This window comes from Perognathus longimembris, chromosome 1, assembly GCF_023159225.1.
Source record: "Perognathus longimembris pacificus isolate PPM17 chromosome 1, ASM2315922v1, whole genome shotgun sequence".
In the NCBI taxonomy this organism is placed as follows: domain Eukaryota; kingdom Metazoa; phylum Chordata; class Mammalia; order Rodentia; family Heteromyidae; genus Perognathus; species Perognathus longimembris.
Genome location: NC_063161.1, coordinates 69,811,149 through 69,834,895, shown reverse-complemented (window position 1 = coordinate 69,834,895; position 23,747 = coordinate 69,811,149). Strand labels below are relative to the sequence as shown.

Here is a 23,747-nt window from a genome sequence, read left to right as displayed (position 1 = left end):
GTCTCTCCCTCCCCCCCCCCCCCCCGCCTCCGAAACACAGCAGGTCTGAGATCAATGGATTTTGAAAGGCACAGAGAGGACAGTTACATCCTGAATAGCCAGGTGAATTCCTGAACCACTTGCGCAACAATGACAGATGTCATTGCAGGCAGCACACACACCCATCAAGATTCCCAAAACATGGCACCATGGTTCCAGATTTTTCTTAGGGAAGAAATCAGAATAAATGAGTACTGGCCTTAGTGCTTAGGAAAAATGGGTTGCAAAATAGGCCTTGGCATCTGGTCAGGGAAGTTCTCTCTGTTAGCCTTGCCTATACACCTCCACGAGCTCTAGGTGACAGTAATTTACTTTACCTTGTCAGTAGGCACACCATGATCTTCACCCTGACATCCAGGTGATAGTCTGTGCCTAGTCAATAAAATGCAATCAGTATTATCACTCAGACCAAAGGTTATTTCTTCTTACAGACTCATGTAAGACCCTGTCTATTAAGTTTCCTCTAATTTTCACCTGTCTCCATGGCTGTTCTCTTTAAAAATATATAGAATTCGCCCAAATAAGCAACACCTACAGTTCTTTACCCCTCCATGCCCTACAAGGCATATCATCACCCTCCAAAACCTAGCTCAGACAAAACAAACAAAAAAGCCAAATTGATTAAATCTTTCCTCACCACTGCTCCAACCAATGAAATTAACTTCTTCCCATGGAGCACTAGTCCCTCTCCTCTCACATCTACTCTCTACCACCATTGATGGCTTCCATGCATATTTCCCTTTGCAGACTGGGAGATTATCAAGGCAGTATTATATGCTATTATGCCCCTAATCCCAGCAGAGTGATGATTGGCCTCCTGCATGTTCTCTTCCTGAGATTCTTTGCCAACTACTCCATCTTTTTGGATTGACAGAATAACAAGAGCCTCTGCCACCACCATTCCAAGTTCCACTTTGCATCCCACTGCCAATAGGTCTCTACAGGCCAAAACAGGACCTAGATGACAGAAATGGTGGCTGCAGTGACTAGTATCAATTCATTCTGCTCTTTTGAAAGAGCAAGCTAAGGATTATTTTTAAAAGATAATTTTTAAATGGTCCAATCTCCTTGGATCAACGTATATTTAAAAAGCCCAGAAGGTTACTAATTACACTGGAACAATGGGTATGAAAGGACAAAATAGGAGATCAGCAAGCCTCCATGGCCAGGAGGATCCCAATCAACATTTTGGCCACCAATGAGTGAAGGATGTCACTACAGATAGCAAACATAGCATCCAGAACTCCATATTGATTCTTCCAGCTTTTCATTAGGCCAGTGGAGGCCACAGAAGGTGGGTTCAGCTTGGATGAGTGGTGATGATGTGAAGAAGGAGGCTTGAAGGCTGCTCGGTGGAGATCTGTAGTAGCTGTCTCCAGGACCTGAGCACCCTCCCACAACACTCTGCATGGACATAACTCATGAGTAAGTGATTAGAAACCATACAGGTACATTGCTGTCATTCCACTTTATGTTCTATGTGCACTTAGCTTGATCATTCCAAGAATACAGGACCAACAAAAAACACTTCCAAATTCATTTTACAAAACCAAAGATACTTAAGCTTTGCTTGGACACTCCGACTTCTCTTTTTTTTTTTTTTTTTTTTTGGCCAGTCCTGGGCCTTGGACTCAGGGCCTGAGCACTGTCCCTGGCTTCTTCCCGCTCAAGGCTAGCACTCTGCCACTTGAGCCACAGCGCCGCTTCTGGCGGTTTTCTGTGTATGTGGTGCTGGGGAATCGAACCTAGGGCCTCGTGTATCCGAGGCAGGCACTCTTGCCACTAGGCTATATCCCCATCCCCAAATCATTTTCTTTTTTTTTTTTTTCTTTTTTGCCAGTCCTGGGCCTTGGACTCAGGGCCTGAGCACTGTCCCTGGCTTCTTTTTGCTCAAGGCTAGCACTCTGCCACTTGAGCCACAGCGCCACTTCTGGCCATTTTCTGTATATGTGGTGCTGGGGAATCGAACCCAGGGCCTCATGTATATGAAGCAGGCACTCTTGCCACTAGGCCATATCCCCAGCCCCACTCCGACTTCTCTTGATACTCTGTCACCATCCACCCTCTGGTAGAAAAATGGCAGACTGTATATATCTCCTAGACATTGAGGAGGTAGAGGCCCTCCTCCAGGCAGCTGGCATAGAATCATCAACAACTCAATCAATCAACAACACAAACACTATTATCACAAAGTGCAAATATTACTAATCACCACAGTTCATCAAGTCCTCCTAGCTTGGCTTACAGTTCTTTGAGGCTGCTGGACACCAGCTGGTGTGGGGAGAGAGACAACAGTGAAGTAAAATGCCCAGACTTCTTTCTCTAATGGAAGTAAGTGAAATGTCTATCATGATAGTTTGTATCCTTTGTGTGAAAGTTTTCTCCAGGACATATGAGATAAAAATCCATATAAACTCTAATTTTTATTTTTATTCTTTTGTCCATCATAGGGCTTGAACTCAGGCCCTTGGCACTTTCTGTGCTTTTTTTTCAAGGCTAGCACTCTACCACTTTGAGCCAAAGCTCCACTTCTGGTTTACTGGTTCATCGGAGATTAGAGTCTCACGGACTTTCTGCCTGAGCTGGCTTCAAACCGTAGTACTCAGATCACAGCCACTAAGTAGCTAGGATTACAGGCCTGAGCCACCAACACCCAGCTAAGTCTAATTTTTTTACTTCATTTGTTCATCCATTCATTGATACAATACCAAAGCAATAGATGTCCCCTGTAAGCATTGCACAGGTATGGGATGGGTCTCATTGTACCCAGTCTTCTTGCCCCAGTGTTGCCTTAGGTGAAATGATAGACATAAGGATGCTGAGATAGACCTGAGGTATATCTATAGCATCCTGGGAATAAAGGAGTTCTGAAAAGACATTACTATGGAATGAAGAGGAAGCAAGCTTGGATATTAACAAAGAGACATGAAGTCTTCCAGACCTAAGGAGACATCACCTCTCACCAGAAAGAGAGTGGGGATACAAATATGAAGACAGCAAATGGATTGATGGATAAGATCTCCCTTTCTGTGTTCCCAAATTTTGTAATAAGATAGATAAGATATTTTGTAATAAGATAGAATAGACTCGTATAACTATCGACCATGACCTCACCTAAACCCAAAGCTCTTCTTGATATCCTTCAGTCCCCTCTATAGCTCACACAGATTTTCTTCTTCCATCAACACTAGGCCTAGGGCTGGGAATATAACCTAGTAGCAAGAGTGCTTGCCTCGTATACATGAAGCTCTGTGTTCGATTCCTCAGCACCACATATATAGAAAATGGCCAGAAGTGGTGCTGTGGCTCAAGTGGCAGAGTGCTAGCCTTGAGCAAAAAGAAGCCAGGGACAGTGCTCAGGCCCTGAGTCCAAGCCCCAGGACTTGTTAAAAAACAAACAAAAAAAATAAGGCCTAATGTATCCTTCTATTGTCTGCTAGCCAGTCTTCATGTGAACTTGGGAGTTTTACCAGGGACTTTTCAAGCTCTGCTCTTTGTGCTTCTGACACCAGCATGAGTGACAGTATTTTGGTAGATGATAATCACAGATAGATACTAACATACAGCAATAATGCAGATATTAGTGTCTTTATGAAAGGCTTGACATGTAATCACAATCTTCAGATGGTATTAGACTCAGTGGACTGTTGACTTTCTCTTCTTTCTACTCTACCAGCACTCTGTATGATATACTGAATCAGAAGTTACAGACATCATCAATGTTTAGGAAAACCATTTCCTGACATCTAATTGTGGCTGACATTGTCTGCCCAGCTGTGTGGACACAAGTTTTCCATGTAATCATTAAACCTTTCTCCAACCTCTTAGGTTCTTCTGGGGCACAATGATTGGCACCTCTCCCTTTCCATCTCTACATCCACAGAAGAATTTATAAACATTATTGTTACAATTTGTTGTTGTTTGTGCTCTTGATGATGGCCATTCTGACTGGAGATGAAATCTCAATATAGTTTCAAGTTGCATTTCCTTTATAGACAGGGATGCTGAATATTTCTTCATGCACTTATCGATGAGTCGTACTTCTTTTTGCTAACTGTCAGTCCATTTGCCCATTCATTAATTGGATGGTTGTTATTTTTTCAGAGTTCAGTTTGTTGTTGCTGTTTTGTGCCAGGCCTGGGGCTTGAACTCAGTACATGGGCACTTTCCCTGAGAGTTTGCTCAAGGCTGGTGCTCTGCCACTTGAGCCACAGCTCCAATTCTGGCTTTTGGGTGGTTAATTGGAGATAAGAATCTCATAGACTTTCCTGCCTGGGGTAGCCTCAAACCATTTTCATCAGATCTCAGCCTCTTGAGTAGCTAAGATTATAGGCATAAGTCACCAGTGCCTGGCTACCCATTTTAGCAATCATCCATTCATCAAAAAACAAAATCCATCTTCTCTGACCTCTGCTGCAAATGGAAAAAAAGAAACAAATCTGGGAGCTGCCATTTTGGAGTCCTGGGTGCTATGTGTGTTGCATGTGGTGGCATCTGCCCTGTCACTGGTGGTTAGGGTGTTGAAGAGGTACAGCTAGCAATACAGCTTTCTGTTATCCTCATCTGTCCTTTCATGACTACTGATCTGAGATGTAAGAGTTTACTAAAGAGATAGGGCCATTCTTCAGTGAACCACCTGCCTCCTTTGCTAGTTTGTTATCAACAAGACAATACTTTGACGAAATGTCAAATTACTTTTCATTGTAGCCATCAGCTCAGCAGAAACCTGGTGGATCAACTAGCACTTGAGGTGATGATGATCACTGCACAGGTCATTCCTCTTGTCCTAGAAACCATCCAGGAAGATGGGAGTCATTAGCAAAGAGTCACAAGAAGAGGAAACGCAGAGGACCTACAATCTCAGCCAACTCATTTCAAAATCCATCTGTCAAAAACCCAATCTGACAAGGAGGAAAATAGTGGGGAACAATATTCAGATTTCTTTCCTTGATGACCTCAAAGTCTTGTAAGGGGAACAGACACAGAATTCACCTATGGAAGAAGAATAAAGAGGGTAACAACCAAAGTTGTGTGTAGAGAAGCTGCGTAGAGGATGAAATAAAATTTATTTGCTGGAAGGGCTTGACAATGAATAACTGAAGCAAATTGGTATTTTGTTTCCAGAGCTGGGTTTTGAAGAACAAGTATATTCTGAAGACCACACGATATTTATATGCACAAGAATGTGTATACATAAGGAAAGATCTTTAGATATGGTATCACTAGATTGGTTTCAGATAGTCAGGAAAGAGGGCAGCCAGGGAGAGAGATGGAAATTAGACAAAAATTAGTGTCAATTGCGCATCACTTGTCAATTTAGTAAATTCAGTATCATTTGAATTTCTGATAATAAATTTTGGGGGCTGGGGATATGGCTTAGTGTTAGAGTACTTGCCTTGCATACATGAAGCTCTGGGTTCGATTCCTCAGCACCACATAAATAGAAAAAGCCAGAAGTGGTGCTGTGGCTCAAATGGTAGAGTGTTAGCCTTGAGCAAAAAGAAACCAGGGACAGTGCTCAAGCCCTAAGTCCAAGCCCTAGGACTAGTGAAAAAAACAAAAAAGAAATTTTTTTTGTTTTACCAATAACATTGGTTGTTTACCAATTTCCCACAGAATATGAACTCAAACAATGTCAAAATAAGGTTGAGCAGAATTCTGTGCCAACTACCACAGTGGAGTGGATTCCTGCCTCCAGGGGATACCCAGCATACCAGTTTCAAAAGAAGACTGATAGTCATAAAGAATATAGAAAAATATTACACAAGCACTGTTCACAGGTGCTCTGTTTCTACTAAGTTTTAAGAATTTTGGAGGAATTTGATCATCTATCTCTCAAGCCAGCAGGCTCAATGTACAAGGGCCAAGGGTCGGAGTGATGATAATGAATCTAATTTTTTTTTGTCAGTTGTGGGGCTTGAATGCAGAGCCTGGATGCTGTCCCTGAGTTCTTTTGCTCAAGGCTAGAGCTCTACCACTTGGAGCCATAGTACCACTTCTGGTTTTATGGTGGTTAATTGAAGATAAGAGTATCACAGACTTTCTTACCAGGCTTTGAACTGCGATTCTCTGATTTCAGACACCAGAGTAGATGGGATTATAGGAGTGAGGCACTGAACCTACCTAATTTCTAAACACTCAGTTGGGGAGATGCTCTCTGATCACAGGTGGCAGAAACAACTATTAGAAGACTCTCTGGCCAGTTTCTTTGCCCACTTGAGAAATTACATATTCATCAAAAAGCCAAAAGCCAGTTGTTCTCATCTTTGTGGCTTCAACAAAATAGCTTCCCTACCCCCACCCTCGGGTGCTATGGATGCTGCTGGTAATGCCACCTGTCACTTCATTCCCTTCATACACATTGCTCTCTCCTGTGAAATGTTCCAATTGGACGGGGAAATTCTTTGGATGAAGATCTAAGTTGTTGTCTGTAGCACACACCTTTAAAGGCTTCCTCAAAACTGAATGGTATAATCACGATCTTCATGTCATCCATTTGTGATCTCTCCCAGAGAGATTGTGTCCATAGAATCTGGTAGATTTGAAACAATGAGGAGAGTTCCTGTTGTCATACTAGACAATCCAGTAAGTTAGACTGATAATCATGGAGCCACAAGCAAAGACAATGCCCTCCCAATCTCTGCCAGTTCACTCAACCAACTCTTCTATATAATGTATTCTGATGGGAATTAGACAAGTAACAGTAAATAATACCAAGGTTAGTTATATGATAGTCTTACAGTCTGATGAGGACTATATACATAGACCATCAATAGTGATTGAGAGAAGAGAGGACAGCAATAGAAGTTGGGAGAGCTGGGGACAAAAGCTAATTGGGAGAGGATGTAATTGAGTTTGTTGCAAGATTTGCAAAGGTAGATTCTACTACCTTAATTTCTTTTGCATAAACGGTTTTTATGTGAGAACATTCTAGGAAGGGGAACCCATGGGGGCAAAGAACTGGATGGTGTAGTCGATTTGGGTGAATTTCATGTATTTTGGAATGAGCTCACCCAAGGAAACAAGAGCAAGTTTGAAGCAATTTAATGCTGATGGCTTCAATATTCTGGTAAACAGAAAACCCTTTGGCCTTAACGGTAACACTGATTGCATTGTTGACTGATATCTCATAGAACATGAATTCAAAGAAGGTCAAAGCAGGGATTTGCATTAATCTCTAACAGCTGACCAAGTGCAAAGGTCATCCAATTCCTCGAAGTTAAAGTGATATACCTGTGGAACTTTTACTGGCTACAGTTCTAGCTACACCTCCTTTCCCTGCACAAATATAGGCTAAAGTTCTGGCTCCACCTCCTTTCCCAACATATAAACATTGCAGGCTGGCCTCACTAAACCACATCTGGCTACAGAAAGGAGATTCCCCAGACACAGCTCTCCTAAGGGAAGGGCACTGAGCAGGAAAAAGAAGTCAGAGGAAAGTCTTTTTGAAGGAAAGTAACCATGGACCCGATCCCAAACTTTTCCATAGAAACATGGGTACTTCTGGCTACCAGCCTGCTGCTCTTCTACCTGTGAGTAATCATGCAAGCCCCTCTTGCTATGTCTCTGGAGTTGGGGAAGTAATAGGAGCTCATATATCCTCAGAGTGTTTGAGATACCAGAACAGATAAAGGGGGAATTTTTTTTTCCAATCCTGGGGCTTGAACTGATGGCCTGAGCTCTGTCCCTGAGTGTCTCTGTGCTCAAGGGTAGCACTCTTCCCGCTTAAGCACCACTTCTGACTTTTTTCTGAGTAGTTTACCAGAGACAGTGGTTTCATGGACTTTTGGGCCCAGGCTGGCTTCGAACCATGATTCTCTGATCCAAGTCTCTTGAGCAGCTACAAATACCAGATTCAACCACCAGCAACTAGCAAGGGGGAAAGTTTTGATCTTATGCAAATCCCTGGCACTCCTAATCCCAACTCCCCGTTCTTGTGCCTAAGATTATTGGGAAAATGGTTTCTTGAGGATGGTCTGATTTGACTCTCCATCTTGTCCTAGACTAACCAACCAGAATTTAGCAGAAGCAGATCATAAATATCTGGCCCTCAAGATTTGGCAGTCCTAAGGCAAGCAGGTTTCCTGGGATTCTGTCTCTTCTGTTGTACCTGGAAGCATATGAGAGCACACTGAACCATTTATACACGCCATACATTTCAGACTAAGACTTTCCCAATTATCCATGGGGGAGCCAACCTTTTGAGACCATCACCAGGAAGCTCCCAAGGGAGGACCAGTCTCAGTGGGGGTTTGGGTAGTGATGCTACATGCATAGAGGAAGTACCAACTAGCTGCTTTGTGACTGATCATCTTATCAGTGTGGGCATTGTTGGCATTGTGCTTCCCTTGTGCATATCACCACGGACAGAAGTCCCAACTCCCTGAAAGGAAGGGTGTGGAAATGCCATCACTTACTCCTCTCCACAGTGTCCTATATAAAATGAGCTTCCCTACAGCTCAATAGGGCCAAATTATCTGACCAGAGGCCTGGGTATCTCTGAAAGCTGCTCTCATTTCTCAGAAGCTAATGAAATTAGCATTCTTCTGTAGAAATAAGAACAGTGACTGGGGCCAGGTTGTTCTGGAAAGGCAGATATAAGAAAAGCTGGTCCCTCACCTGCGATATTGTTTAGAGGAAAGGAAAAACACAAAAACTTCCAAACAAATTCTAACAACAATGATACTATAGACTCAACCTAACCCTATGGCATTGAATACATGAAATTAGGCAAAAATCTTATTATTGAAGCAGAAGAATTTTTCATCCTGAAAAAATTCTAGTTTGAATCCCTTAAGGGCACTGAAGTTGGGGATGTTAATGACACAGTCACTCTACTATTGGGAACATAAAGATTTCAGGTGCTTTTAGCTACTCTTAAATTTAGAACACTTTGAAAAGGGGTAGGAGATGGTGAATGAAAGTAAATATTGCTATTTGAGGTTTTCTTGTTGCTAATTGCCTACATGTTAACCTCCATAGCTATAGGATGTTATTTCCCAAGTCAGTGACTAGCAAGTCCCCATTTGTGTACAATTAAAATATTGGCTTTCTTTAATCCTTTACAGATATGGGACCTATAAACATGGACTTTTTGCAAAGATGGGAATTCCTGGACCAAAACCTTTGCCCCTTTTGGGAAACGTCCTATCCTACCGCAATGTAAGTGCAGCTTGACCTCCGACTTTCCCTTCTGATGATGGCAAACACTGGTTTAGTTCTATCAGTAAAAAATCGCTGCCTATACCGGACACTGGTGGATGATGTCTGTAATCCTAGTTACTCAAGAAGCTGAGATGTGAAGATCCTGATTCAAATCCAGCCTGGGCATGAAAGCCCATGAGATCCTTATTGTCAATTAATCACAGGAAAGCCAGAAGTGGTGCTATGGCTCAAGTGGTAGAGCACTATCCTTATGCAAAATGGAGTTCAAAGACAACACCCAGGTCCAGAGTTTGAGCTCAATGACTAGCAAAGGAAAAAAAAGTGCTGATTATGGGGAAAATATGGGGTTTCTAGCTTACACAAATTGTGGGCACCACCTAGGGCATAGAAAGGTTTTGCTTGGGCTCCCACTTTCAGTATTTTTTGAGTGGATGCTTGCTAGTCAGGGGTCCAAACTCAGGGCCTAAGTATACTCCCTAAGCTTTTCTGGTAAAGGATAGCGCTCTACCACTTGAGCCACAGCTCTATTTATGGGGTTTTCATGGTTAAGTGCAGTTGAGTCTCAAAAGGCTGGCTTGAAAACTCAATCCTCAGATCTCAGCCTCCTGAGTAGCAAAGATTACAAGTATGTGCTACCAGTGCCTGGCCACTGATGGCATTTTTCAGCTTATGAGTTTCCTTAATTGAACAGCACAGATTTTTCTCATCTGATTGATGTTCAGCTCATGACACTTTGTCTTTCTAAGTAGGAAAAACAGAGGATTTTATTTGTACACAGGGCAGATTCCAGGAAAAGTAAAGTTAAATTTAATTTATATCTGGGGAGAAAACATGACAGGGGTTCCCAGTAGGACTTAACCGCTCCATTTACAAAAACAACAACTTCCCATTTGTTCCATAACTTACCAGCATCATTTCCCACTTCCAAACTGAAACAGCAGTTTATGAGTAAGACCACAACTTTTAACTCCTAGGGAATTTGCACGTAGTAGAATGGGATTCTCTCTCTTAACAACTGCTAAATCATTGTGGTTATTTCCATGGCTCTAGCCCACTTTCACTACCTCTGAACTCTTTAGGATTTGAGAAACAGGACAAGAGCATTCTGCTTTACTTCTTTCCCTTCAAAGGAAGGGATAAGTCTGCATAAGTCTGAACAGGCATAAATGAGACAGATGGTGGTTGTCTATTAATTTCAGATATTTACCAACAAGATAAGTTTTGTTTTCCCAAACAAAGGCAGAACCACTTACACAAAACCAGGAGAAAAGCTGTCTTCACAAAGTCATTACAAGTTCATTTAAGTGAGTGGGATAAAATATGTGCCACATGGGCTGTGTATTTAGGCCGAGGGTTTAATCCTACCTTGGTCTGATGCTCTGACCTCTGCATGGACATTTACAAGCTCCCTTTAGAAACACAGTATTAATGTCTGTGTGTGAGCAGACCTGCTATCTGCTCTCATTTCCTTTCCCAATTGTTACAAGGTACCTCTCAGATTTTAATTCTTCCAACTGAGGGTTCTGCTGCCTAAGAATGCCATATCATTTTTTCCACCTGAAAAAGCATTAATTTACTCATCATTTTCCCCAACTCAACTCTCTTGTAGATGTCTTGGGATCTTCTTTGTTCATGTTTAAAACTCACTAACTACAATATAAATGAAAGTTATTTGCATTACAATTTCAGAGGTGAAAACCCACATCAATTTTTTTTCCTGTGTCCCATGTATAGATTCCAAACTAACCAACTTTCTGAGTAGACAGGATGACTAGACAACAAGTCCACCTCATCTGCACTCATGTACTCTCATTCTTACTCAGCAACATCTCTGAGACTTCCATACCTTTGCTTTTCTGAAAGGGTCATTGGTATCTGTAAATTCCAAATTCCACAAAGAGCAGCCAAGAGAAATTGAAAGAATGCTGAAGGAGCTAAGAGAGTGTGCACATGGAAAACTCCTTCCCCTCAGTTTCACAATCTCCACCTGTTCCTGGAGAGATAATCCAAAAATAGAATTCTATAGCTGACACATAGGCAAGAAAAAACACCTCAGATAAGCCAAAGAAGTATTTCATCTTCCTTAACCAGGAAAATTCCTTCAAAATATGTGATACTCAAATTTTAAGAGTGACTTTCAATTGCCCATGCCCTGACTTTTCTGTCCTTACCCTCAGACTTCCTTGAGTCAGAACATTCCTCTGTAATTGAGAATCATTAAGCCTAATTTCATGTTATGATATTCACTTGTAACCTCTCTAGAGAAGGGGTCAGTGCCTGTAGAACACACTAATGGATTTGTATTTTCTTTCTCTTATCAGGGTATGGGGAACTTTGATGTAGAGTGCAATAAAAAGTATGGGGAAATGTGGGGGTGAGTATTCCAGACACTTCCATTGGGGGAATTGTTATGATAAAGTACCACATTACATGAGGGCAGGGGTTAGCTTAGGACTTTTGTGGTACAGCTCTTGATCATGAAGACGCTGTAACTTCATCCTAACAAACTTCCCTCATGTCACCAGGTATCTAGATCTATAATCTGAGTATGGTTGAGAGTGATTCTGGGTGACATTTCCCCCTAAGATCTCTGAGAGCCCCCAGATCCAGACACTGGATCTTGCTTGTCCATTTTCTACTCACTCACTTCCAACTCTATAAAATATATTACTTCTGAAATGTATGGCATGCAAAATGATATGCACTACAATAATATGCATTATGAGATGTGTAATTGGCACACTTAAAATATGTACTAACAAATGCCTGATGGTCTCCCCTTCCCACATAAATTCATTTTGAGATAGTAGCACAAAGTTCTTTTTAGTCTTCACTGGGTTTTCAGGCCATTACTGGGGTTTGAACTCAGGGCCTGGCACTTGATCCCTACCTCTCTACCACTCAAGCCGTACCTCCACACTTGGCTTTTTGTTGCTTATTTTGAATATGGAGTCATATGAACCACTCCACTGCGCTGGCTTCAAACCTTGATCTTCTGCATCTCAGCCTTTAGTAGCAAGGATTGAAGATGTGAGACACCAGTGCCTGAACCTTCCCATCAAATTTGAAGTTTACTGTGTGATTTTGAAAGACAGACTGTAAGATATTACTAAGTTCATTGGGAAAGGATTTAGGTTCAGCTTTGAAACTTGATTTCCAGGTATAGTTTTTCATTTTGCTGTGTTGGGTTTTGTTCCAAGCCAGAACTTCATAATATGAATGTATACAGTTACTTCCTTGTGTAATCCATTCTGCTGGTTCTGAAGGAGACACATAAGGATGGTTTAACTGCTATGCTCCCCTTTGGGCTTGTGTCATTAACAGGTCACCTGAAAAAGGGAACCTAGCTGTCTTCTTTCAGCTGCTGCAGTTTTAGTGAGAACTCTGGAAGAAGGGAGAGGAAAGGAGGTTTTGGCCCTTCCTACCTTTTCTTTTTCTCTAATTCATCCTCAGAACCCTAGGGCTAGCCACAGGCTCTGCTGAGCTCATATGACCAATGAAGGCAGAGTGACAGACTGGCAAGCATACGTTCTGTGCACCACCCAACTGCAATTCTTCTTTTCTATATTCCTGCTTGTGAGCACTTAACGCTGTCTTTCACTTATCACCTTTGTAGTATCATTCTGAAACTGAAATATTTAGTTAAGCTTATTTCTTTTATAAAACAGGAGATCCATCCCAGGCATCATACATTCTAGCGCTCTACCACAAAGCTACATTCTAAGGCAGATAATACTTTAAAAATATTTTAGAGGCTGGGGATATGGCCTAGTGGCAAGAGTGCTTGCCTCTTATACATGAGGCCCTGGGTTCAATTCCCCAACACCGCATATACAGAAAACAGCCAGAAGTGGCGCTGTGGCTCAAGTGGCAGAGTGCTAGCCTTGAGCAAAAAGAAGCCAGGGACAGTGCTCAGGCCCTGGATCCAAGGCCCAGGACTGACAAAGAAAAAAAAAAAAAAATATATATATATATATATATACATATATCTTAAACATACAAGTATGTAGCATGATATAAATAATATGCATGTACCACCTAGATTTAACAGAAGGCCCACCGTTGGTTTTAACTATGGGCTCTTTGAGGAACTATTTGATCTTTTAAGTGTGTCTTCCTTAGTTGATCTGGGTTGCTTTTCAGTTGACTCAAATAGATTCCATGGTCAAAATCACTAATTGAAACTAGAATTTAATATTGCTATGCGTGTACAACCCTGGGTGTGGATTATGTAACTTCAGGATCAAAGTCTGGATTCCAAACTGTGGCTTTAATACAGAATCTGGCTTTTCTTTAAATAATTTCTTTTTCCCCAACACAGATTTTATGATGGTCGACAGCCAGTGTTAGCTATCACTGATTCAGAGATGATCAAAACAGTGCTGGTGAAGGAATGTTACTCTGCCTTCACAAACCGCCGGGTAAGCATCATTATGGAATGTGTAAACTTTTATCTGTATCGTTTTTATTTTAAAACAACTATAGATTAGCAGTAAGGCTCCACAACCATACACAAGGAGTTCCATATCCTCTTCCTACTCCCTTTTCCTAATAGTAATGTCTTGCATAAATATAAATGTAGCCCATTCCTGTTCATATGTCCATAGGAGCTGATTACAATGACAAAGGTACAGTCTGTATATCTTAATTAGATACATCAGTTTCCTGTGCCCTCAATTTTGTGTGTGTGCACGTGAATGTAGATCTTTGTAAATTTATCATGTCTATAGACTTCTATAACAAGCACAGACAAGATACAGAACTGTTTCTTTACCATGAAGCTCTCTTGCTATCCTCATCGAGTCACTAAGTGTATCCTGGTTTTCCACTGAATAGTGTGTCACCCATTTATCATTTTGTGAATTGTTTTTGGGGAGTCAAAGCTGAAAATTATTTGACCAGCTCTCCTGTATGTTCTCTTGATAGATTCTTTTTCTGCTACTGTTAAAAAAACAATCGAGCCTCTTCATATGGGTCCACTTCTTGTTCTCTACTTTCTTTTGCTTTTTTTACCAGTCCTAGCATTCTACTACTTGAGCCACAGTGCCATTTCTGGCTGTTTTCTACATATGTGGTTCTGGGGAATTGAACCCAGGGCTTCATGTATGTGAGGCAAGCACTCTTGCCACTAGGCCATATTCCCAGCCCTGTTCTCTACTTTTCTTACATTACATCTTTCCCTTCTGCAGCACCACACTCTTTTGGCTATTATACTTGAAAAGTGAGCCAAGTGCCTGTGGCTCATGTCTGTATTCCTGCATACTCACAAGGTTGAGATCTGAGATTCACAGTTTTAATCATCCTAGGCACAAAAGTCTCTGAGCCTCATATTTCCAATTAAGCAGAAAAAGAGCCAGAAGTGGAGCAGTGGCTCAAGTGACAGAGCACTAGTCTTGAGTGAAAAAGCTAAGGAAGCTCTCAATATAGCTTAGCGGTAGAGCGCTTGCCTATCCGGCATGAAGGCCTGGGTTCAATACCTCAGCACCACATAAACAGAAAAGCCCAGAAGTGGCACTGTGGCTCAAGTGGCAGAGTGCTAGCCTAGAGCAAAAAGAAGCTTTGGACAGTGTTCAGGCCTTGAATTCAACCCCAGAAATGGCAGGGGGGAAAAAAAGATAAAAGACAGTGCCCAGGCCCTAAGTTCCACCCAGGGACTAGTGTGTCTGCACAAGCATGTACGCATACATGCACGCATGCACACACACACACACACACACAAAAAAAAAAACAGTCTTGATCTAATTGGACTAATTCCTCTCACTTGATTTCTTTGCTCAATTTTTATACAAAACCTTAGTTCTATCCTTCCATGAAATTCAGATATAGGAGAAATTTTGATTAAACTTGAAGTGAACATATAGATAACTATAAAGGAAATCCTTTCCCTTTACTTAGTATGGCAAGTCATTCAATCTATGAGCCCAACCTCCATTTTTCTTTGATTGCTCCGACCAAGTCAACTTGAAAGACATTATAAATTCTGTTAGATTTTAATACATTAATATTTCGTTTTTGGCATGTTTACACATGGTGTGAGTATGTTCTAAGTGATACTGTTATTGTATACAAATGTAATTAAATTTTGTGTTGATCTTATCTACAACTTTGCTGAATTTACTGGTTCCATTTCTTTTTTGCATATGATTTCAGATGTTCTGTATGCCCAATGGTATTACTTGAGAACAGAGACACTTCTACACATTATTTTGTATTCTCTAAGTGGTCTTCTATTTCATTTTATTTAACTTACCTTATTGTACTAGCAAGGCCACCTGGGAAAATGCTGAGGACAAATGATGAGAACAGACTCTTCCTGTCATGATTTCTGGTTTTCTGAGGAAACTTCCAGCCTCTCACCACTCAGTATGTTGTTAGCCAGAGTCTTCCTTTCATGGTGTTCTTCTCAAGGTGAAGGAAGTTCCCTCTCTTCCTATTCTGCTGAGATTTTGTCATAAGTCCATTTTAGTCCAATATATGGCTATGGGAAGATACATGAAAGTTTCTAGAAAGGAAATAAAATGGTGTTTCAATTTCTATGGTCCTATATAAATATTAAGTGTACAAGAGCCCCATGCATTTACATTATTCCTAATTCTTCAAATATTAAATATAATTCTTAAACTATCAATCTAGGAATCCCATTTTCAAATTGCTCAAGGTATAGATTTAGATAAATGGAGGACAGGTCTGAAGCAAAACTTTGTCTAAGCCACCTATTATCTAAACAAATCAATTTCTACTCTGCATAGACTTACAAGATACACTGGTCTTGGGCTTCTCAATTCTACTGTAAGAACAAGGAGACAAGAAGGACTTGCATTTCAAGGGAGTTGGGAATGTAAAGACTTTCAGTCAAACCAGGTGTCCACACACGTCCTCCATACTCACAAGATGGATTTTTCCGTCCCCCCTGTTGGTCTTAGGGCTTGGACTAGGCCTGGGCACTGCCCCTAAGTTCTTCAGCTCAAAGCTATTTCTCTCCCACTTTGATCCATAGTGCTACCTCTGATTTCTGGTGCTTAATTGGGGATAAGAGTTTCACGGACTTTCCTCTCTGGGCTGGCTTTGAATGGCAGTCCTCAGATCTCAGCCTCCTGAGTAGGTAGGATTACAAGCATGACCCACCAGCACCTGGCCTGACAAATGTTTTTATATTTATTTAACATGTAACATGGGGCATGCTACACAGTAGAGAATGTCACAATTATTGTTGAGAAAGTGATGGCTACTTAACCAATGTTTTACATCTATGGTGAGATCCACATCTTACATAGAGCTTAAATCTTTTCTGTGGAATCTAGAGTCTTGGTCCAGTGGGATTCATGAGAAAATCCATCTCTATAAGTACAGATGAAGAATGGAAGAGAATAAGAACTCTGCTGTCCCCAACTTTCACCAGTGGAAAGCTCAAGGAGGTAACCAAATATGAGGATTTAAATTTAGAAACTTAAAAAATGAATCTGAGGGGCTGGGGATATAGCCTAGTGGCAAGAGTGCCTGCCTCGGATACACGAGGCCCTAGGTTCGATTCCCCAGCACCACATATACAGAAAACGGCCAGAAGCGGCGCTGTGGCTCAAGTGGCAGAGTGCTAGCCTTGAGCGGGAAGAAGCCAGGGACAGTGCTCAGGCCCTGAGTCCAAAGCCCAGGACTGGCAAAAAAAAAAAAAAAATGAATCTGAGCACAGGTAGAGAATAAGATCATAGTCATTTTCCAAGGGGAAGTCCTGAGAAAGCACTTCTTAAGAATGGTATTTTGTCTATTTGACTTAGAGGACCCATTTTAAAATTCATGACAAAAAAAAATCTCACAACTGCAGAAAAGTGAAGGAAGGGTTGACATTACCCAGAATAAATGTACTCATGCTAGGCACTGGTGGCTTATGCCTATAATCCTAGCTATTCAGGAGTCTGAGTTCTGAGGATTGTGATTAGAAGCCAGCCTGGGCAGAAAAGTTTCCTGAGACTCTGATCTCCAATTAACTACTCAAAAACAGTAAGTGGTGCTATGGTTCAAGAGGTAGAGCACTAGTGTTGTACACAAAGAGGCTCAGAGCCAGAGCCCATGCCCTGACTGTGAGTTAAAGCCCCAGGACTAAACAAAACAAAAAATTACTCATTACTTGGCTTATGAAATGGTAACCCCTCTGCACAACACCTTAATAATAACAGTGAAATGACATTTTTATTTACTTATTATGATCAGGATTTCTTGTCTTTCATGACTTGAATCTCTACATTTAACTTGTAATAATGTTTTCTGCTTAGATGTTTCCCATCATCAAACAATATGGAGATGCCTTAGTGAAGAACCTTAGACAAGAATCAGAGAAAGGCAAGCCTGTCACCATGAAAGAGTGAGTACCATTGTAGCTGCTAGGGTCTGCACTTGTCACACACTCTTAAGAGCTGCTTGCCAGGCAATTTCAGCAGGTGTGAGGTATTACAACTCTACTGGGCCACTAAAGGAAGGACAAACTACCAGAACAAGACTATATTCACCCCAGTCTTGTAAGAATTCAAGCAAATCATTTTAGCTATTTATCACCTTGTATATCCAAGAAAAAGAAGAATCCAATGTATGTTCCACAAAATTAAGAAGAATGAGGGAAGGGAGGGAGGAAAGAATGGAAATATTGAAAGGGGTGATATTCTTCAAAGTATACTGAATTCATAAACTGCTTTGTTAAAATTCAACTCCTTTATACAAGCACTTGAAGATAATAACATAAGAAGAAATCATACTAAAGTTGCATGAGGATAGTTTTTTGTTGTTGTTGTTGTTGTTTGGCCAGTCCTGGGCCTTGGACTCAGGGCCTGAGCACTGTCCCTGGCTTCTTCCCGCTCAAGGCTAGCACTCTGCCGCCTGAGCCACAGCGCCCCTTCTGGCCGTTTTCCATATATGTGGTGCTGGGGAATCGAACCGAGAGCTTCATGTGTAGGAGGCAAGCACTCTTGCCACTAGGCCATATTCCCAGCCCCGAGGATAGTTTTTTTGCTTGTGTTTTCCATTTCATTTTGGTTTTCATAATACTAGGAATAGGGCCCAGGGGCTTTAGCATACTAGGTAGATTCATAACCACTTAGCCACATTTCTGTCCAGGAAAAAATCACTGCGCTTTCACCAAGAATACTCTTAAGTTTTAGCTTTTTTAGAAATATATCTACCTGGGCTGGGAATATGGCCTAGTGGCAAGAGTGCTTGCCTCACATACATGAAGCCCTGGGTTCGATTCCCCAGCACCACATATATGGAAAACGGCCAGAAGGGGCGCTGTGGCTCAAGTGGCAGTGTGCTGGCCTTGAGCAAAAAGAAGCCAGGACAGTGCTCAGGCCCTGAATCCAAGGCCCAGGACTGGCAAAAAAGGAAGGAAGGTAGGGAAGGAGGGAGGGAGGGAGGGAGGGAGGGAGGGAGGGAGGGAGGGAGGGAGGGAGGGAGGGAGAGAAGGAAGGAAGGAAGGGAGGAAGGAAGGAAGGAAGGAAGGAAGGAAGGAAGGAAGGAAGGAAGGAAGGAAGGAAGGAAGGAAGGAAGGAAGGAAGGAAGGAAAAAAGAAAAAGAAAAGAAATATATCTGCCTTCGGGGTGACCTCAACTCCTTGGGACTGGGGAAAAGTTGATCTATCAGTAGCTTGAGAAGGGGCTTTGGAAAGGAGTCATGCTCCTGGCTACTCAGAACAGGGTGGCTGTTAAAGATAGTGACCTGAAAGAAAACAGCTCCTGGCACTGAATCTGCACAAAGGCAAGATCTACATCAATGTCACCTTTCTTGAGTTCTCCAAGGAATCACTTGCACTACTCTTGTTCTGTTAAAGCATGGTGCTGACACATCAACTATCATCCACATTTAATTCATACTGCTTGGATTTGTCTGGTTATGGATCTCTGTCTTTCTGAGAACTCAGAGGTAAACAGAGGTAAAGTGAACTCACCATTGTGGCCTCATCGCCCCAAAACACAAAGAAAATTGCATGACTGGTATCTGATAAACACTTCACAAATGTGATGAGAGCAGAAATGTCCACTTGTTGATCTAGCAGGGAGTTTTGACAGTGCATGGCCCTCTCTCTATGTCTTGCCCTGGTACATTAATTACCTTGAATTTGTTCCTGCATGTATAGCAAAAGAATTGAAAAGAAGTACAGTTCATCCGTATCTTTCTACACACAGAATTTTTGGGGCCTACAGCATGGATGTGATCACAGGGACATCATTTGGGGTGAACATTGATTCCCTCAACAACCCACAGGACCCCTTTGTGGAAAAAGCCAAGAAACTCTTAAATTTTACTATTTTTAATCCACTGAATCTCTCTGTGGGTATGTAAGCCATTTCTCCTATCTCTTATTTTACGTCGGTCTCCCTTCAAATGATCTTCCTTAATAACATGCCATATGATTCATTTGCTCAAACAATGCAACATGATACTTTTTATACTTCCACAATGTATGTGTTAGCACCATGGTCAACTGCAGAACACTTCTGTCCACTGAGAAATCTTGAACTTTTTCATCATCTTCCTCCAATCTCCCTTGACCTAAACCACCACTAACCTACTTTCTCTTTCTGTAAATACACCTGTTCTGGAAAATTATATAAATGGATTCATAGACTAGGTGATATTTTGTGCTTTCCTTTTATATTTGGCTCTGTATTGTTAAGTAAAACAGGTACTATCACTTTAATGTTCTATAGCTGAATTATATTCCCTGTCAGATGATGGAAATTCAAGTTATTTTCACATTTTAGGTACTGTAAATATTCCTGCTATGAATGACTTCCTGGAAAATTGTGTTAACATTGAAAATCTTTTGCTCCTACAGACCTGAATTTTTTTTGTTATCAAGTTATATGATTTATTTATATATTCTGAGTAAAACTCCTGTGGCAGATTTTTCTCCTATTCTGTAGGTGTCTACTCACAATCTTTAAAAATTGGCATGTTAATTTCAAAAAATTAGGAATTTCATTGTATAAAATCTTTGATCATATTTATCCTCTGACATTCTATTGTTTTCCTTTTCTCTAGCCTTATTTCCATTCCTTACCCCATTATATGAGATATTAAATATATCTGTGTTTCCATGTGACTCTATGGAATTTTTCTGTGAATTTGTAAAAAGGATGAAAGAAAGTCGTCTGGATTCAGACCAGAAGGTAAAATGGAGTGAGGGTGCTGGGTGCTCAATGGCTCATGTCTATACGCTTAACTGCTCAAGAGGCTGAGATATGAACATTGGGGTTTGAAGCTTGCCTGGGTAAAGAAGTCTGAAAGACCCCCATCACCGATTAACCAGCAAAATGTTGAATCAGAGGCTAAGCTCAAGTGGGAAGATACCAACCATGAGCAAGAAGTGAGGGGTCTTGAGTTCCAGTACTAGCAAACAAAAAGTGGTGGTATCATGTGGCTGCTCATGTTTTGAAAAGATATTGAACAGTTTATATGTGATTTGTTCATGTCTCTTTGTCTTTTGTTAAAAATAAACAGAGATCATGAAGTTTAGAGGGGGAGAGGGTTTATATTTGGTGTAGATAAAAAGGTAGACATGGGAGAAAAAGATTGAGTGAGTCAGCACATCAAGTTGACCATTTAGTAATAGTAATTAATGTTAATGTGCCATGGCCTAAATACTGGTGAAATAGTAATTTTGCTACTTTGTTTCAAAACACTGTCAAATAATAAAGAATACTTTTAGGAAATCATATTTATTGCTATTATCAAATCTGGAGAATTTATATTGACAAAGGATCAGTTTAGTACCAAGTCCTATATTTGACAAACACTATTACTGTGCCCCAGAGCTTCTGCTGTCAGAGTCATTCTAACTCCAAATCTCTCCTCTGACACTCCTACCAGGGTAACTGAAGGAGTTAGACCTAAGCTAAATGTAAGCCTCTTCTGGCCTGGAGAAGGCCATGGTGTCTCTAGAAAGCTCAGCTATCAGGTGAATGCCTTAGCTTTTCCATATGCAGCCTGGAGAAAGCATAGACTATTTTCAAGTCAGGTAGCATGGGTAACTGTGGTGTCATATGTTTTGTAGTGTTCAGAGGGTGTGCAAGGTATGAAAATGCTAACACAAAAGTTGACATTGACCTGGACAAATAATAATGCATTACTCTGTGTGCCATTGGTTAATAATTAAGGCAGAAGAACAGGGATCAAAGTCCATGTCTACTTCCTCATTAATTAAGTGTGACAGGAGGACACAGCCAATATTTGGCCAGAGTCTGTGTCTAGAATTCAAAAAGGCTTAGGAGAAAAAGAGCAAAAAGTGTTAGTCATGGCAGAGAAGTTCCCTGGACTTCTCTCGGGAAACCACTTCTTCCTCAAAGCCTGTGGAATATTGACTCAAGCAACACTAGTTTTTTTTTTCTTATTTATTGTCAAAGTGATGTACACAGAGGTTACAGTTTCATATGTTAGGCATTGGATACATTTCTTGTACTGTTTGTTACCTCCTCCCTCATTCCCCCTCCCCCTCCCCCTTTCCCTCTCCCGCCATGAGTCGTTCAGTTGGTTTACACCAAACAGTTTTGCAAGTATTGTTTTTGTAGTCGTTTGTCTTTTTATCCTGTGTCTCTCGGTTTTGGTATTCCCTTTCACTTTCCTAGTTGTAATGCCAGTATATACAGTTTCCAATGTACTCAGATAAGATACAGTGATAGTGCAGGTACAACCACAGGATACAAGAAGATCAACAACATAGAAGCTACGGTTTCACATGGCATGTTGAAAGTAATTACAACAGTGATATATCACTCGTTTCCATAACATGGAGTTCATTTCACTTAGCATTATCTTATGCATTCATAGTGGCATAGCTATTAGGCTCTTGTGATCCTCTGCTGTGACTAGCCTAAACCTGTGCTAATTAATCCCTATGAGAGAGACCATAGAGTCCATAAGCAACACTAGTTTTATTTGTGGACTTAAGGGGTCCATATTCTCAGGGAAAAAAAGCTGCATTCAGCCTTTTTTTATTCATTTCTGCCTGAACAACTGTCCCCCTGTCATTGTAATTTCTCTTTCTTCTTTCAGAACAGAGTAGATTTTCTCCAACTTATGATGAACTCTCAGGATTCCAAAGACACAGAGTCACATAAAGGTAACCATGGCTTCTTCCTGGTCTACAGATAGGATTCAAAGGAGGTATTTATTCTAGAAGTGATGGAGAGTTTCTAGGTAAAGTATTTCTTACAAGTTGCAGAAAGATACAAGTTGCAGAAGTACACTTGAAAGCCAGAGAACTTTCCAGAAACACATAGCAATAAATGTGTTGAAAAACTAAAGGACGTCCATGCCTAGCAGTCTTCAGAGATTTTGGATGACCTAAATTGGAACAAAATGCTGAGTGTCAACCTTATCAAGACCCATGAACCAGAAACCTCTGTAGTCTGTAAATATCCTGTCCCTCTTTGTTTTTTTTTTTGTTTTTTGTTTTTTGGCCAGTCCTGGACCTTGGACTCAGGGCCTGAGCACTGTCCCTGGCTTCTTCCCGCTCAAGGCTAGCACTCTGCCACTTGAGCCACAGAGCCGCTTCTGGCCGTTTTCTGTATATGTGGTGCTGGGGAATCGAACCTAGGGCCTCGTGTATCCGAGGCAGGCACTCTTGCCACTAGGCTATATATCCCCAGCCCTGTTTTTATTTTTGGTTGGTGGTGCGGGGGCTTGTCCTGGGACTTGAACTTCAGGGACTGGGTGCTATCCCTGACCTTTTTTTTCCCCCCTCAAGAGCTCAAGACATGGTCTACCACTTGAGCCACAGCTCTACTTCTGCCATGTTTTGGTGGTTAATTGGAGATAAGTGTCTGATAGACTTTCATGCTTGGATTGGCTTTGAACCACAAGCATCATATCTGGGCCTTCTGAATAGCTACAATTACAGGCATGAGCCTCTGGTACCTGACTGTCTTCCTTCTTTTCCATTTTTATTATTCACTTATTTCTTGACTAAAACCACTATTAATGATTACAAAGTGAAGGCTGGGAATGTGGCTTAATGTTAGAGTGCTTGCCTAGCATGCACTAAGCCCTGGGTTCAATTCCTTGGGACCACAAAAAAAAAAAACTGGAAGTGGTGCTGTGGCTAAAGTGGTAGAGTGCTAGACTTGAGCAAAAAGAAGCCAGGGACAGTGCTCAGGCCCTGAGGTCAAGCCCCAGGACTGGCAAAAAAAAAAAAAGAAAAGAAAAGCAAGAAAAGTGATGACTCTCTAATCCCACCATTTTTCTACATAATACCTAGTGTTATTAACATATTCTATTTGTATCACCATAATCTTACACATTTCCAATTTATTCTTTTTTATCATTATTAATTTCTGGTTCAAATTCTGTCAAGTTGTTAGCTCAAGATACTTTAATGTGGGCTCATATGTCATCTGTTATTTTGGATAGCTAAAGCAGACCTTAATTTTGAACTCACTTTTCAATTCTTAGTACAACTGAAGGGACTGTATAAAGATTTTCCATATCCTCCTTCTCCTAAATATGCACCCATCCTGTTATCATCATCCTCACCATGCCATCCATATGTTGTCAAGCATGAA

General features: G+C 41.2%; 1 protein-coding gene across 2 annotated transcripts in view; it reads left to right on the top strand.

Annotated features, from left to right (window-relative positions):
* Positions 1 to 7,435: 7,435 nt before the first annotated feature.
* The window catches only part of LOC125367229 (cytochrome P450 3A25-like), a 33,957-nt gene continuing 17,645 nt past the window's right edge, over positions 7,436 to 23,747 (top strand). Inside the window, exons 1-9 of one of the 2 annotated variants that reach the window (XM_048367834.1) lie at positions 7,436 to 7,571; positions 9,108 to 9,201; positions 11,526 to 11,578; positions 13,526 to 13,625; positions 16,506 to 16,619; positions 17,472 to 17,560; positions 19,371 to 19,519; positions 20,230 to 20,357; positions 22,240 to 22,306. In XM_048367834.1, the coding sequence (XP_048223791.1) occupies positions 7,501 to 7,571; positions 9,108 to 9,201; positions 11,526 to 11,578; positions 13,526 to 13,625; positions 16,506 to 16,619; positions 17,472 to 17,560; positions 19,371 to 19,519; positions 20,230 to 20,357; positions 22,240 to 22,306 (865 nt within the window). In that variant the 5' untranslated portion in view covers positions 7,436 to 7,500. The remainder of the gene's footprint in view (positions 7,572 to 9,107; positions 9,202 to 11,525; positions 11,579 to 13,525; positions 13,626 to 16,505; positions 16,620 to 17,471; positions 17,561 to 19,370; positions 19,520 to 20,229; positions 20,358 to 22,239; positions 22,307 to 23,747) is intronic. The other variant, XM_048367842.1, reaches the window with a different exon arrangement.